General features: G+C 38.2%; 1 protein-coding gene and 1 long non-coding RNA gene across 8 annotated transcripts in view; one reads left to right on the top strand and one right to left on the bottom strand.

The window, feature by feature from the left end:
* The window catches only part of LOC147353361 (uncharacterized), a 64,355-nt gene extending 59,718 nt beyond the window's left edge, over positions 1 to 4,637 (bottom strand). For all 6 annotated transcript variants that reach the window (XM_086349554.1, XM_086349557.1, XM_086349553.1 and 3 more), the window contains exon 1: positions 3,420 to 4,637. In XM_086349554.1, coding sequence (XP_086205680.1) covers positions 3,489 to 3,905 — 417 coding nt within the window. In that variant the 5' untranslated portion in view covers positions 3,906 to 4,637 and the 3' untranslated portion in view covers positions 3,420 to 3,488. The remainder of the gene's footprint in view (positions 1 to 3,419) is intronic.
* The window catches only part of LOC147353360 (uncharacterized), a 102,906-nt gene continuing 93,695 nt past the window's right edge, over positions 3,569 to 12,779 (top strand). For both annotated transcript variants that reach the window (XR_015145046.1, XR_015145047.1), the window contains exons 1-2: positions 3,569 to 3,950; positions 5,228 to 5,267. This is a non-coding gene — a long non-coding RNA (uncharacterized LOC147353360). The remainder of the gene's footprint in view (positions 3,951 to 5,227; positions 5,268 to 12,779) is intronic.

Below are 12,779 nucleotides of genomic sequence, written 5' to 3'. Positions count from 1 at the left end.
CTGTCAGATAAGCAGGAAGCATTTGCCTTTTTTTTTTCTTTTTTTTCCTGGTCCAGGTACCCAAGCCTCTTCCCCTGTTGGTTCCCCTGCTGGACCCCATATTTCCAGGGATAAGCCCTGGATTCCTGCCTGTTCCCTCACAGCTCTTCCCCATGCAGTACCCCCTCATCTTAGAGTGGCCAGACCTTAGGAACACAACACTGGTCTTAGGATTTAACCAGGAAGTGGGCTTATTAGAAGAGGCACCCCTGTAAAAATATACAAGACTTCTGGGGGGCTATGTGGAAGGGGAGATAAATATGTACCTGGAACACCTTTCATTTAGCTTCTTCTCCCCTAGCCTTCAGAAAGCCTGAGGACTTGGGGGTAGATGAAAAGGAGGGGGGCACTTTGGCCTTTGGCTTACTGAAAAGAGCAGTGATGGTGCACCTCAAGAAATCATGAGATATGACCTCTGAAACGGCCCCACTCTCATGTACACACACATATATCCCTTTGTAGAGGCTTGTGATCTCTGGCCTCCCCATGATTGCAAGGTCTAACTGATGCTTGATTTCGTGGTGGTTGGGACTTCTGCTCCCAGGTTCCATGACTTCAGAGGTAGCTGGTAAGGTCATGATCTCTGTCCTCCAGCCTTGACTTGAAACCTCTAGGATCTTGTCAAAAGGAAGGGAGGATGGAGTTATGCCCCTGCCTCTCCCCTTCCCTCACTTGTCAGCCTGGGCTGGGCCAGGCGCCCAAGGTAGGAAATTAGGCTGAGGGATGGGCACAGGCAGAGGTGATGCCCCCAAAAGGGCTCCTGGTGGGTTATTTCTGAGAAGGTGAGGCATTCCCAGGACCACAGTTGGTGGCCTGGTTCTATGCTTGTAAGAACGTACACTGATGCAACCACTATGGAAATCAGTATGCCTTCTCCTCAAAAAGCTAAAAATTGAACTAGCATATTAACAAGCAATTCCACATCTGGATATATATCCAAAGAAAATTAAAAACACTAATTCAAGAGATACATAGACCACAATGTTCACAGCAGCATTATTTACAACATCCAAGAGGTGGAAGCAACAAACGAACAGATATAAAAGATGTGGTTTATATATGTGATGGAATACTACTCAGCCATAAAAAGAATGAAATCCCGCTATTCTCAACAACCTTGATGGACCTAGAGGGATTATGCTGAGTGAACTGTCAAAAGACAAAAGACACATACTGTATGTTATCACATATATGTGAAATCTAAAAACAAAGAAATAAACAATCATGACTATAACAAAACAGAAACAGACTCAGAGATATAGAGGGTAAACTAGGGGTTACCAGTGAGGAAAGGGAAGGTAGAAGGGGCAGTATAGAGTTAGTAGATTAAGAGGTTGAAACTACTATGTAGAAAATAAATAAACTTCAAGGGCATATTGTATAGCACAGGGGATATAGGATTTAACCAGGAAGTGGGCTTATTAGAAGAGGCACCCCTGTAAAAATATACAAGACTTCTGGGGGGCTATGTATAGAGTATAATCTCTATACTTATATTATATATAATATTTTATATATATATATAATATTATATATATATTATAGTTATATTTATATAACTTTAAATAGAGTATAATCTATAAAAATACTGATGAGATGGTTAGATAGGATCACGTACTCATTGAACATGAATTTGAGCAAATTCCGGGAGATAGTGAAGGAGTGGGAAACCTGACATGTTGTAGTCCATGAGGCTGTGAAGAGTCAGATACGACTTAGCGACCGAATGACACCTGGAACTAATATAACATTGCAGATCAACTATAATTTTTTAATTAAATAAATACAAATATGCATGGACTCAGATATGACCAGAAGAATTTAGAAACATGCTATGGTAAGAAACTTCTCTTCGTACTGAGAAATGGATGATCATAAATAAGTGCTTGTGGATCAGGATATACAGAAAAACACTTGGGTGCACCTTCAAGTGTCTGAGAATGCCTCATTGTTTTTAATATTCTGAATCATAAGGCACTGACACCTCCCGGCAATCAGGAAGCTTATGTCCTAGCCCAGATATGAATCTTCACAACTGACTCTTCAGTAGATACAGCAGATTGGATATGTAGAAAGAAGGGTTACCATAGCACTCAGATGGGATGACACATTGCCAAGGATGTTGAATTGCCCTTTATATACAGCGAATTGCTTAATACAATTATCTTTGTGTTCAAATCAATTTCCAAGGCAACTGCCAAAGGAACATGGGGGTATCTACCAAAATTTCAAAATTGTAAAAGATTGGCAAATTGATTATAAGGGTCCCTTCCCTCCAAATGAGGTTTTTAAGTATGTTTTGATCTGTGTGGACACCATGTCTGGCCTAACTCAAGCTTTCTCCTGTTACCAAGCTACAAACAATAGGGCACTAGGGAAACTTAAGTACCACTGTACAGACATCCTCATGGAATAGACAGTGATCAGGCCTCATATTTTAAGGGTCATGGCATGCAAGACTGGCCAAAAGAACACAACACTGAATGGAGGTTTCCTCTCTGCTATAACCCATAGGCATCAGGGTTGATAAAAAGGAAAAATGGAATATTATAGCAGGAGATTAAATTAGTAACAGATACAACCACTTTGGCCTTGTGGACCAACGTATTGTCCCAAGCTTTCACACATCTGTATGACCAACCAGTGGAGCCTGCTACCCTAGATGCCAGACTGGAACCCCTGCCAAGACACTCAACACTGTAAAGGTGTGAAAATCATAAGGAGATGGTTACTGTTCAGACTCAAGTTGTGATAAACCTGTTGAGAACCCTAAGCCCCATGATGCCTAGGGAAAGCCTTTCTATTGGATTTTTTTTTTAATTAACTTATTTCAGTTGGAGGATAATTACTTTACAATATAGTAGTGGTTTTTGCCATACATTGACATGAATTAGCCAGGGGTGCACATTCTATTGGAATTTGCAATGGAATGTCCCACAGGGATGGTGCAGCTAGAGAGCAGTCAAATGAGCCTTGGTCATGCAAATGAAACCCATGGCGGACCCCTCAGGGCACATTCTGGAGGAGGAGCGAAAGAGGAGCACATATAAGAGCTAAATATGGGGAATAAAGCTTTGCAGGAGGTCATCCAGAGAACGTGACGGCTGACTGACCTGCAAGTCACCGGAGGCGGGGAATTCGGTATTCCTCAACCCCTTCCCCTGTCCTGGGAATGTATCTTCTGCCCACCATTCCCACAGCTGCAGCTGTTTCAGTGAATCAGCCTTAAGAGAGCAGCTGAGAGAGCGTACGTGACTGAACTCCATCCTCTATAGGAACTCTGAAGATTCTGCGGGCAGGTGCACACAACTACTTGTTTCACAGTCTCCCCAAACAAGTCCCTCATATATGTTCCTTTGCTTATTAAAAACACCACCTACCAATTTGGAGTGGGCTGCGTCTATCCCCAGTCACTCCTTGAGCTCCAAGTTTAGGCGCCAGTTTGCGAACTAATGCGGAGTAGAGACAACCAGGCCTTGGCGCGGCTGAGGGGCCTTGGCTGTGGTGTGCACTGCTAAGGCGGCACAGAGGACTCGCCGCAGGCTTGTGCGGGGCAGTGGACGCCACTGACAGGAGTCGGAGTCTGCAGCGTGCAGACGCAGAGCTACAGGCGAAACTGTGGGCACAGGCGACAGCGCCGCTCGGGGAGCTCCAAGTCCAGCCTCGTCAGGGCCCGCTAGTGTCTGTGAGGATCCCTGCCACGGCGCAAGCGCGTGGACTGGCTGTGGGCATGCGCACAGCGGCGGAGGCGGGTGGTGGGAATCTCTCCAGATGCCTGCACCTGTGCGGCCATCCGAGGCCAAACTGCCTCCTGGAGAGAGACTGGATGGGCGCCAGGTGCAAGTTCTCCGGTCCCAGGCGTCCATGGTAGCACTGGATGTGGCAGCTGGTGAGGAGGAGGACAGAAGCAGGTAGAGACCCAGTCACTGGTGTTTCTAAATGCGAGAAAACCTGTGGAGTCCTCAGTGACAGGAGCGGCCTGGGTCTGTGGTGGCTGCGCCAGCCGCTGTTTTCTTCGGTGAGGAGAACGACAGGTGTCCTCTGCAGAGCTGTGCACTGGGGTCCACAGTGAGGTCCTCAGTGACGAAAGCTTCATGGGTCCACTGGTATATGCAGTGGCTGTCCAGACTCTCAAGACAGGGCTTGTGGACTCGTTGGTGGAGCAGGTGACTGGAAACTCAGCGCTGGTTTCCATAGCCTCTGCTTCCTTGTTTCGTGCTGTCTCTAGACAGCCTGGCAGTGCCAGTCTCTGAATGGGATGAAACCAAAGCCGGTCCTCCTGCAGGGCCCTGAAAAGTTGGGTAGCTGGTTACCATCCCTGTTTTTTTCCTGGTGAAGGGAATTCTCTGGGGTCTGGGACTTCCTGTCAGCACCAAGCTGTCCCACGCTGGGGGATGGGATGAGACTGGCAACTCGAGACTGTTCCCCCTTCCCTTTTTGTGAAGTCATTATGGGACTTTTCTCCCCAGTCTGTTGCTGAAGTTTCTGAGTGGATCCCTGAGCTTTCCCAGAGCTACTTAAATTTGTGGATAGTTGTCTAATTTTAGTGCTGTCTGAGGGCATGAAGGCTGCAGTCGGCTACTCCACCATCTTGCCAAGATCACCCTTACCCACTCCCCACCCCCCACCCCCACCCCCATTTTCTTTTTTTGAGCGAGCTTCTGTATACTCCTTCTGTATATTACAAAATATACTCCTGTAATTTTGATTTGAATGAAATAAAATCTGTAAGAAAAAAAAAAAAATAGGAGGAATGACATTTTTACCAGGTTGAGTCTTCCAACCCATGAACACAATATGTATCTCAATTATTTTAAAGATCAAATTGGTTTTATTGAGCAGTTCATGGATTGATAAATAGAAATTTTATCCCTATGCATCTCTGCTTTTGGGGTCTTCTTTGATTCTTTCATCAGTGCATTTAGTTTTCAGAATACAATTTATATATATATATATATATGTTTTATATATTTGTACATGAGTGTTTCCTTTTGGAGTTAAATATTTACATTGTTGCTTTTGAATCTTTACATTGTTGTTGAATTTTGAAAACACAATTTTAAAATTGTGTATTACATTGCTAGACATAGGATACAATAGATTTTTATGTGTTAACCTTGCATCCTAAAGCTTCAATAAATAATTAGTGTGAGAGGTTTTATTCTGTTTTGTTTTTATTTGTTTTTAGACTCTGGGATTTTCTCCTTAGACAATGATGTCATCTGCAAGTAAGAACAGTTTTATTTCTTCATTTCAAGTGTTTATGTCTTCTATTGTTTTGTTACATTTTTCTGGCTGGAGCTTCCCCTTTAATAGGACAGGTGTTTGACTGCTGTGAGTTGATACTCTTACTAGGTCTTTCACTACTTTTAAGGATGAGGTTAGTTGTAGTTTTGTTTTTGGTAGATGTTCTTTATCAAGTTGAGTAAGTTATCTTCTATTTATGATTTGTTGAGAATATTTATTAGCAGTGGATTTTGAATTTTGTCAAATGCTTTTTGGGCATGAACTTTAATGATCATGTTGATTTTCTTTAGGGTTTCCTTTGTAGCTCAGTGGGTGAAGAATCTGCCTGCAATGCAGGAGACCCAGGTTTGATTCCTGGATCGGGAAGATCCCCTGGAGAAGGAAATGGCAACCCACTCCAGTATTCTTGCCTGGAGAATCCCATAGACAGAGGAGCCTGGCAAGCTGTAGTCCATGGGGTCGCAAGAGTCAGACATGACTTTTAGGCTATGATTCTATTGGGATATGTTTGTTTTCAAATGTTAAACATGGCTTGCATTCTTATAATAAACCACAGATGATTTGGGGTTATTATTCTTTATATGTTATGTTGGATCGTATTTGGTAATATTTTGTGGGATTTTTGAGATTTTTTTTGTATTTCATGGAAAACCGACTTTACATGAAAAGAGTTTTAAAAGCAAGTGTTGATGCAAAGGCTCTAGTTAATTAATGGTGTTCATTTTTTCATATCATTGCTGATTTTGTAATAATTCATATTGATCCTGGTTTTTACTCAGCAAGAGTGTTGACGTTTCTGATGTTGATTGTGGATTTATCTGTTTCTCCTTTCATTTGTTTTGGTTTTGCCATGTATATTCTAAAGCTCTGTAGTAAGTTAAATTTAAAATGCTAAGCTTTCTTAGTTGAAATTGACTCTTTTATTATTTTGTAATCTCCTTATCCTTAGCAATTCTCTTTGACTGAAAATTGTCTGATATTAATATTCCCACTCTTTTGATTAGCATTCATGTGTTAATTCTTTTTGCCAGGCTTTTAACTTTAGCCTACTTATATTTGAAGTGAATTTCTAGTAGGCAGCACATATTTTTTAGATGCATTCTCCTAATCTATGTCTTTTCTTTGGTATATTTAGATACTTTACATATGATGTAATTATTGGTATGTTTGGATTAATTTTATAATTTTATTAATTGTTTTCTGATTTGTCCCTTGGTTGTTTCCATTTTTCTATCTTTTGTGGCTTATTTTAATATTTTTAGTATTTCTGTTTACCCATTATGTAGTTGATTGTAATCATATGGTATTTTGTGGAATATCTTAAAAATTACAATATAGTTTCATGATATTTTTACAATATAATAGTATCAACATTTTATCATTTCAATTAGGATGTAGAAATGTCACAACAATATTGTCTCTTTACCATCTTTGCTTAATGTAACTTTTCTTTATGTACCTTTTCTTATAAATTGAAGCTACAAAAATCTGATGATACAATATTATGATTTTTTTCTAACAACTATAAAATATTTTAAAGCTCTTAGATAAATAATGTATTTATCTAAGATATCAACCATTTCTGTTGTTTTTACTTATTCCCAATATTCCAAATTTTCTTCTGATATAATTTCTTTCTGTTGGAAGAATTTTCTTTAGTGATTATTTTAGAACACATTGGCAACAGATTATGTTAATTTTTCTCTATCTGGAAATGTCTTTATTCAGCTTCACTCTTGAAGTATAGTTTTTCTAAATATAGAAATCTAGGTTAATTTATTTTTTCTTTTAGTAATATAAAAGTGTTCTTCTACTTTCTATCCTCCAAATTTTTGATAAGAAATTTTGATGAGAAATATCATTAAGATTGATATTTCCTTATAATAGTTAGTTTTCTGTATTCAAGATTTCTTTTTTACTGTCTTCCATTTTCAATATATTTTAAGACATTAATTTTTATAGGGATTCCACTGAGACTCTTTGAACCCATACATTTATTTCTCTCTCTCTCTCTTTTTTTTTTTTTTTTGCATCAAACACTTCTTTCTTTATCTTTTTGTGGACTTTGATCACTTGACTATCTTACCCTTTGGCATTAATCTACTGGTTAGTGAGGGGCTATTTCTTTGCAAAAAAGGGGAGAAAGTAGGAAAAAATTATACTTTGAAAATAAAAACTTCTTGGTTAACACAGAGATGCTACTAGATTGAGAAAATTACCTAACATCAATTGGAAATATGAGGAAAAGCATTGATCTGTATTTAAAGAATAAAATGGATATTTCTGAAAACCAAGATAGAAGTATGTAGAAAATAAACAATACTGTCTGATAATTCAGTCTTCCTCATAGCTGTTGCTCTGCTATAAATAAATGTGCATAGTGCTATCTGCCACTGCAAAAGGTGAGTCATTCTTGCAAAAAATTAAATATTAATAAGTTTAGTCATACAGTATGTTTTAAACAAATTTTTGATTGGTAGTCCAAGAAATAACTTTTGGAAACAAATAAATGTTTATATTGACAATTTTAATGCACAATTATGTGAAGTTCTATTAGTTTTGCTAGGAGTTCTGCATTTTACATCATTTAACTACTACCTAATAATGTTTGCTGGGGTTTTTCAGTGCTTGGATATTCACTTTAGAGTATTGATCTTTGAAAAAGAAGTGCAAAGAGAATATATGAACGTTGCTGTGGAGTATTCCAAAAGAAAATTAGAAACTGATGTAAAATACAAAGCAGAAAAATAAATATAGATTTTAATGGCAAAATAAAAATCAGGACAAGTAGATAAAATATTTTTATTATTTAAAAATGAAATGAACATACAGAACATCATACATCATAGCATTCAACTTGCAGATGTTTTGGATGAACTTATAACAAGTTAACTAACATCAGTGCAAAAGGAAGGAAATCATTCAATGTTTGGAAAATTTGTTGTGAAACAAAGATTAAGACAACAGGATAGAACAGTTAAGCTTTCTGTGTTTTAAACTTTCATTTTTAATAATAACTTTTAAATATTAAATACTTATACTATTATATTTTAGTTTTAAATTATTTTACTTGGCATTTATTAATGGTAATGTTTCTTTCGTTGATGTTTTGATTATCAAATATTTCCTAATCAGGCAGAGTTCATTTCGCTTACTATTTAACTATATAATCTTGTCATAATGTATTTGTTTATGTAGTATCCAATTTTTATAAAATCCCCCTGAAATATTTAATCTTTTAGAATCTAAAAGATTCATTCTTTATTTTTTAGCTGTTAATTATTTTAAGACATAGTTTTAAAGTACATAAAATACAGAATTATTTATGATTTTGGAAATTCTTAAGAATTCCGGGGAATTTTTACTTCTATTTTCAAATTTCAAAGGTTAGTATCTTTGGGGGATTTGGAATAAGAATGTGGACACCAAGACTTCTGTAGAATCCCAAGGATTCCAAGGAGTAGTGTATAAAAATACATAAATGAGGTGCTCCTAAAAACTTTGCCTGTTTTAGATTTGCCATCTTAATTCTAACTTCATCTGTATGCTCAGGGAGGAAGTACTCCGTGTCTAAACATGATTTTATTTTATGCTGGAAGGCCTCATCGTTAATTCAGGGCAGCTTTTCCTTTTGTGGCTTTTGAGGTTTATGTTTCTGCTGAGTGTTAGAATTTCAAAGGTGAGAGACTATTTATTTACATTATGGCCAATTTGTCTAACATAAGTCTGACAGTTGTAATAAGTCTGTTGAGCCTTAAGAGATTTTAAAAATAAATAAATAAATAAATAAACAGACTCATTCTGACAGGTTAGCAGTGGGAAACCTTGCCTTGATTTCTGAACTGATTTGTTCTTTGAGTTTTATGTACCATATGGAAAAACTCTTTTATATGAAAGGAGATTTAAGAGCAAGAGTTAGCATAAAAGCTCCAAGGTAGGTGTATGGAGCCAGGAAACACAAGTGAAGTGAAATATGCTTGAGTTGTTGGTAAAACATTTGCTCCTGTTTAATGGCTTGGTGAATGGATCTCCTCTCCTAATCCTTCTGACCTCTGGTATGTGTTCTGAGTGTGAATTCCTTGCAGCAAACGGAATATATACTACCTGCAATGCTGTAGATTAGGAGAGAAGTGGAATCTGATTTTGTTTTTTACAGCCTAGTTTCTTCCTTTTTCCTACACGTTCCATTTCCTGCTTTCCTCTCTCTAAGGAGGAGGAAATTTTACAGAAAGATAAAGAAGTTAGAAAGAGAGGGACCAATTTTCTGGTAATTTCTTTGTGAAGAATCTCTAAACAGAGAGAGTTATCAGTGTAATGATAAGGTACTCATAAAGAAGGAGACACCTATGCTCAAGATCCTGAGTTCAGTGCTTTCAGATAAATATCAAGAAGCTGAATTGTTGGATCCTATGGTTGTTTTTAATCTTTTAAGCACGCTCCATACTGTTTTCCATAGTGGATGCATCATATTAAATTCCTGCCAACAGTTTATTCACATCCTCATTAACTATTGTCTCCCCCCCCCAATAATAGCCATCCTAACAGTTGTGAGGTGATATTTCACTGTGATTTTTATTTGCTTTTCCTTGATGATTAGGGATGTTGAGCATTTTTCATGTATCTGTTGATCCTTTATATATTGTCTTTGGACTCTCATATTCTTTAAAGCATTATTCACAATAGTCAAGAAGTAGAAACAATGTAAATATCCAACAACAGATGCCTGGGAATATGTGGTATATGCACAGAGTCAGTTCAGTTGCTCAGTTGTGTCCAACTTTGCGACCCCATGGGATGCAGCACGCTGGGCTTCCCTGGCCATCACCAACACCCAGAACTCATTCAAACTCATTTCCACTGAATTGGTGATGCCATCCAACCATCTCATCCTCTGTTTCCCCTTCTCTTCCCACTTTCAATCTTTCCTAGCATCAGGGTCTTTTCCACTGAGTCAGTTCTTTGCATCAGGTGGCCAAAGTATTGGAGTTTCAGCTTGAGCATCAGTCCTTCCAATAAATATTCAGGACTGATTTCCTTTAGTATGCACTGGTTGGATCTCCTTGCAGTCCAAGGGACTCTCAAGGATCTTCTCTAACACCACAGCTCAAAAGCATCCATGCTTCAGCACTAAGCTTTCTTTATAGTCCCACTCTCACATTCATACGTGAATACTGGAAAAAACCATAGCTTTGACTAGATGGACGTTTGTTGGCAAAGTAATGTCTCTGCTTTTAATATGCTGTCTAGGTTGGTCATAGCTTTTCTTCCAAGGAGAAAGTGTCTGTTAATTTCATGGCTGCAGTCATCATCTGCAGTCATTTTGGAGCCCCCCAAAATAAAGTCTGTCACTGTTTCCATTGTTCCTCTACTATTTTCCATAAAATGATGGGACCAGATGCCATGATCTTAGTTTTCAGAATATTGAGTTTTAAGCCAACTTTTTCACTCTCCTCTTCACTTCCATCAAAATTCTCTTTAGTTCTTCGCTTTCTGCCTTAAGGGTGGTGTCATCTGCATTTCTGAGGTTATTGATATTTCTCCCAGCAATCTTATACAGCTTGTGCCTCATCCAGCCTGGCATTTCTCATGATGTACTGTGCATATAAGTTAAATAAGCAGGGTGACAATACACAGCCTTGACATACTCCTTTCCTGATTTGGAACCAGTCTGTTGTTCCGTGTGCAGTTCTAAATGTTGTTTCTTGACCTGCATACAGATTTCTCAGGAGGCAGATCAGGTGGTCTGGTATTCCCATCTCTTTCAGAATTTTCCAGAGTTTGTTGTGGTTCACACAGTCAAAGGCTTTGGTGTAGTCAATAAAGCAGAAATAGATGTTTTTCTATAACTCTCTTGCTTTTTTGATGATCCAACGGATGTTGGTAATTTGATCTCTGGTTCCTCTGCCCTTTCTAAATCCAGCCTGAAGATCTGGAAGCTCACATTTCAGATAGTGTTGAAGCCTGCTTGGAGAATTTTGAGCATTACTTTACTAGCATGTGAGATGAGTGCAATTGTGTGGTAGTTTGAACACCCTTTGGCATTGCCTTTCTTTGGGATTAGAATGAAAACTGGTCTTTTTCAGTCCTGTGGCCACTGCTGAGTTTTGCAAATTTGCTGGCATTTTGAGTGCAGCACTTTCACAGCATTTTCTCTTAGGGTTTGAAATAGCTCAACTGGATTTCCATTACCTCCACTAGCTTTGTTTTTAGTGATGCTTCCTAAGCCCTACTTGATTTTGCATTCCCAGATGTCTGGCTCTAGGTGAGTGGTCACACCATCATGGTTATCTGGGTCATGAGATCTTTTTTGTATAGCTGTTCTGTGTATTCTTGCTATCTCTTCTTAATATCTTCTGCTTCTGTTAGGTCCATACCATTTCTGTCCTTTATTGTGCCCATCTTTGCATGAAGTGTTCCCTTGGTATCTCTGATTTTCTTGAAGAGATCTCTTGCCTTTCCCATTGTATTATTTTCCTCTATTTCTTTGCACTGATTACTGAGGAAGGCTTTTTTATCTCTCCTTACTATTCTTTGGAACTCTGCATTCAAATGAGTATATCTTTCCTTTTCTCCTTTGCCTTTAGCTTCTTTTCTTTTCTCAGCTATTTGTAAGACCTCCTCAGACAACCAATTTGCCTTTTTGCATTTCTTATGCATATAATGGGATATTATTCAGCCTTAAAACAGAAGAAAATCCTACAATATGAAGCAACATGGATGGAGACATTATGTTAAGTGAAATAAGCCAATCACGGGATGACATGTATGGTTTCACTTATAAGATAATCTTATATGGTGATCTGAAATTGTCAAATTTATAGAAGCAAAGAGTAGAATGGTAATTGCCAGGATTGTGACTCCAATGGTAAAGAATCTCTCCGCAGTATGGGAGACCTGGGTTCAATTCCTGAGTTGGGAAGAATCCCTGCAGAAGGCAATGGTAACTCACTCCATTATTCTTTCCAGGAGAACCCCATGGACAGGGGAGCCTGGCGGGCTACAGTCCATGGGTTTGGAAGAGTCCTACACAACTGAGCAACTAACATTTTCACTTTCATAGGGAAGAGAGAAATGGAGAACTATTCAGTTTTCATTATGCATTATGAGTACCTCAAGAGAACTGATATATTCTGTTGTGCCTAAAGTTAACAGTACTGTAGTTTACACTTAAAACTTTGTTAAGAGAATAGATCTCATGTTAAATGTTCTTACTACAATAGAAAAATTAGGAGACCTAACTGAGAGAAAAGAGATCCATGCATGTCTGGGTGCTCTATATGAGCATCTTTCATGTAGAAGTACCTACAGAATTTGGGGTGTATGATGGAATAAAAGAGAAGAAATGCAATTTCACCATATAACACTATGAAATATAAAGTAAATAAACTTTGATCTACTTTGAAGTCGTTAATAATATTTGAATTGAAAAACTTCTGATTATGATTGACCCTGGAACAACTCACAGCTTAGGGATGTTGACCCCTGTTCAGTTG

Source organism: Bos grunniens, chromosome 18, assembly GCF_055505025.1.
Source record: "Bos grunniens cultivar Pamir isolate PY7600 chromosome 18, Bosgru_T2T1.0, whole genome shotgun sequence".
Lineage (NCBI taxonomy): Eukaryota > Metazoa > Chordata > Mammalia > Artiodactyla > Bovidae > Bos > Bos grunniens.
Note: the sequence above shows the minus strand (reverse complement) of the source record. Positions and strands in the feature narration are given on the sequence as shown.